The following is a 3,912-nucleotide window of genomic DNA, read 5'->3' as shown; positions in this document are numbered from 1 at the left end:
TATCAAATTAATATTAAAAATTCATTTTCTAAATTAAGATATTTTATATATTAATAATAATAATACAAGAAAATATAAATAATTGATAAAATTCATTTGGTAAATTCTTATTCTATTTTTAATTTCTAATCAATTCTATATTCAAAATGCATTGACTTTAATGAATATCTCTTTGATTTCAAGTGTTATTTTGGATTCAACCCTCCATAATTTTTTATAGTATCTTCCTAATGTGTGAAATAAATAATATATTATACTATTGTTTTTTAGGAAATAAAAAATGTTGATTGTATCAAATAAAACTATCATTAAAACATATTAAAATTAGCGATTTCTTAATGTAAACTATTTTAGTGAATATTCTTAAACTCAATTTCTTTTTTTGTGGTAGGCACATTAGTGGTATTTTGTGAAGGAGTATTATTTAAAGTCCACACCCAATTGCCACCTAATTGGCATCAAACTTTGTTAGAAAAAGGATCTAAAATCCATTTCCAATTTTCCATTGGGAACCTCTCTTTCTTTCTTTTTCTCTCTCATGGCTCTTTCGTGCCTTTGTTCTCCAAAATTCCTAGCCATTCTACTCCTACTCACCGCCATACCCATCGGCATAATCATATCCCTAGAACGATCTCAACCACCCACTCACGTCTACCACTACCACAGCAACGGTTGGTTCCGAGAATGCGCCAAGTGGGATTCCGTCAACAACCGTTTCATAGTCTCTTTCTTTGAAGGCGGCATAGGTCAAATTCCCGTACCTGGTGAGAACGAATCTCCCGGAACAGTGTTTGAAGAGGAATCAATAGTGAAGGAATCAGAGCTAGCCGGAAACGCGTCGTTGGGTTTGACGATTGACCGGAGTAGAAATCGGGTTCTGGTAGTAAACGCCGACGTTTTGGGAAACCGTTATGGTTCTCTCGTTGCTTATGATCTTTCTACGTGGAAACGCCTCTTTCTTACTCAACTTTCTGGCCCTAGTAAGTACTCCTAATTTTCTTCTTCGTATTCTTTCCGGTTCATGCATCGCTTTCAAAGCTTTCCATTAATAGAATTCATATATAATTTTTGTTTAAAACATACATCAATTTTTTTTTTCTTCATAAAATTGTACTACTCCCTCGTCTCACGCGATAGCGAGTGATCTATTTAAAATAATTAAATATAAGAAGATTAATGATCCATCAATTTTAATTTAAAATATAATTTTTTTTAATTTTATTTTTTAATTAATATTACTTTTACATTTTTACAAGGATATTATACTTTTTCTTATAAGTGTATTACTTTATTTTTTCAATAAAAAATAAATAAGAAAAGAAGTGATCCATGACCATAATTCTATCCAATTAGATTTGAAAATTTTAAATTATTTCTATAACATAGTAAATAGTAAAACGATTTCTATTAAATGAATATATTTTTTTTTACATAAAGACATCATCATTAAACTCAATATAAATAAGTAATTATAGTTAAATAATAAAAAACATTCGCATAAAATAATAAAATATTTATTTCAATTTAACTAGAGATTCCGAGTCGAATTCATTTTAAATTCTTTTATATTGACAGCTATACCACACCAACCACTTAAGTTAAGTTAGACACTGTAGTGGGGTACTGAAAACTGAATCTATTACTATTTTATTTTAATTTTAAATTTAATATTTTACGTATTGTTTGGTCTGTTTGGAACATAGTAAAAGGTGAAGGAAACGAGGAGAGATGATAGATATGTTTGTTTTGTTTGTTGTGTTTTATTCACAATCTCTATTCTCTACCATGCATGCTCTGCGCGTTTATTTTTCTCTTTGTTTCTATCGATATATTACTCCTCCATGATCTTTAGTAGACACGACACGTTCTGCTCCATATGTATATGTCGTATTTCTCACCTAATTTTTACAACAACAATAATATACTTATAGACAATAGTACAATGATAATTAATTTATGGTGAATTGCAAGTTGCAATTGCAATAACTCTGATCCATATTATTGACTCAATTCTTTAATGCAGGTGATGGGAAATCCTTTGCGGACGATGTTGCGGTTGATGCAGAAGGCAATGCTTATGTGACAGATGTAAAAGGGAATAAAATTTGGAAAGTTGGGGTTGATGGGAATGTTATATCAATCATTACGAGTCCACTCTTTACTCCAAAAGAATGGCATAAAACATTTGTTGGACTCAACGGGATTGTTTACCACCCAGATGGATTCTTGATAGTGATTCACACTTTTAGTGGAAATTTGTTTAAGATTGATTTGAAAAACGGAGACCAAGTGAAGATCGTAAAGGTTACTGGAGGGCCACTTTATTTTGGTGATGGTTTGGAGTTGTTGTCTCCTGATAAGGTGGTGGTTGCTGGTAGTACTCCTTCTGGGAGATTGGTGGAGAGTTTAGATGGGTGGAATACAGCTTCTGTTGTGGCGACATTCTCTGGGCCTAGACATCGTTTGGCTACTGCAGCTACTGTGAAGAATGGGAAAGTGTACCTAAACCATATACTTGGAATTGGATACCCCAAAAAGAAGCACGCTCTTGTCGAGGCAGTTTTTTAATTCATAGTGCTTTTCATAAATTTGAACGCCTTTGGTTGAAATTTAGTGTTTCTTTGGTTATTTATGTTTGGTTTTGTGGTATTTGTTGTTACTTTTTAGAAATATAAGCTGTGTTTGGTGGGAAATTTGGTGTAACTGTGATTCCTTAATTTTATAGTTCTTCTTGTTTTTGTCCCAATAAAAACGTTATGATATTCAATGGTTCTTAAATTTTTTAAGTTATGAGTACTTCCTAGTGTCACTCAATCTATATACTTTATAACTTATTATCAGTACTATTTGTCTGGTAAGCAACTTACGTTCCCTTGACAAATACATTTATTATAAAAAATGTGTCTTGTTTTTCAAGCTCTTTAGATTGATCAAAGCGTCACGGGTAATATAGCTTATGAGAGACATAATGTCGTTAGATACAACGCCTCTCTTTTGTAATTGGTTTTGTTTCCAATTGTGTATTAGAGTGAGTTAGTACATATTTGAAGTCATTATTCTTTAGAACTTTTGAGCTCTTCAGAAAACCCATCAAATGATAAATTATTTTTTGAAATATGTGGATCATCATCAAAATTAATTAACAGCTAAAATTTAAGTTTTTTTTTTAAATTGAAATTTTTGAAATGTAATGAACTATTAGATATGCAATTCACTTTTAGAAATTAGAAATGAGAAGTTTATTATAATGTGATTAGATAATTTAACTTTTGATTTCACATTTGGTTACTATTAGTTTCACATATGAGTACTGTTAGTTATATATATATATATATATATATATATATATATATATATATATATATATATAATATATATATATATATATATATATATTATATATATATATATATATATATATATATATATATATGATTATTGTTAATTATACATATAGTTACTATTGACTTTGTAACACATGTTTATAATATATATTTAATTTCATTTTAATAATATTTTTCTCTCTCGATTGCTTTTAATTTCTCTTAATTTTTTCAATTTGCAAGTAACTTAAAACATAAGTTATCAAACAAATTGGTATCTTGAGGACTAATTCACTACTTAATCTCCATCCATGGCATATGGAAGTACAACCTTCAATAGATTCCTAGCCAATCTACAAGTTTTCAAGGGAGAACATTATGATAAATGGCGTGTTATGATGAAAGTTATATTTAGAATTCAAGATGTGCTTGAAATCATGAACGATGGTTTCTTGACATTTGAGGCAGATGCTATTGAGGCACAAAAAACTACTCATTACAAAATGAGCAAGAAATATGGGAAAAAGCTTGATCTTGATACATTAGTGTGTGGATTCAAATGTCTTTGAGGAGATCATTAGAAAGAAAT

At 29.8% G+C, this 3,912-nt stretch overlaps 1 protein-coding gene across 1 annotated transcript; it reads left to right on the top strand.

Moving 5' to 3' along the window:
* The first annotated feature begins 394 nt into the window (after positions 1-394).
* LOC127097816 (uncharacterized) lies at positions 395-2,796 on the top strand. Its single transcript, XM_051036298.1, has 2 exons — positions 395-980; positions 2,024-2,796. Exons 1-2 carry the CDS (start codon positions 539-541, stop codon positions 2,566-2,568), a joined length of 987 nt encoding a protein of 328 aa, XP_050892255.1. The 5' UTR covers positions 395-538; the 3' UTR covers positions 2,569-2,796.
* Positions 2,797-3,912: the final 1,116 nt, after the last annotated feature.

Source organism: Lathyrus oleraceus, chromosome 6 (genome assembly GCF_024323335.1).
Source record: "Lathyrus oleraceus cultivar Zhongwan6 chromosome 6, CAAS_Psat_ZW6_1.0, whole genome shotgun sequence".
In the NCBI taxonomy this organism is placed as follows: domain Eukaryota; kingdom Viridiplantae; phylum Streptophyta; class Magnoliopsida; order Fabales; family Fabaceae; genus Lathyrus; species Lathyrus oleraceus.
The sequence above is the reverse complement of the archived record's forward strand: the minus strand, read 5'-3'. Positions and strand labels throughout refer to the sequence as shown.

What these genes read in the sequence shown, in the direction of transcription:
- LOC127097816 (XM_051036298.1), top strand. Translation starts at nt 539, where the DNA reads ATGGCTCTTTCGTGCCTTTGTTCTCCAAAATTCCTAGCCATTCTACTC. An exon ending in TACTCAACTTTCTGGCCCTA is followed by an intron (nt 981 to 2,023) that starts GTAAGTACTCCT and finishes TCTTTAATGCAG; the next exon opens with GTGATGGGAAATCCTTTGCG.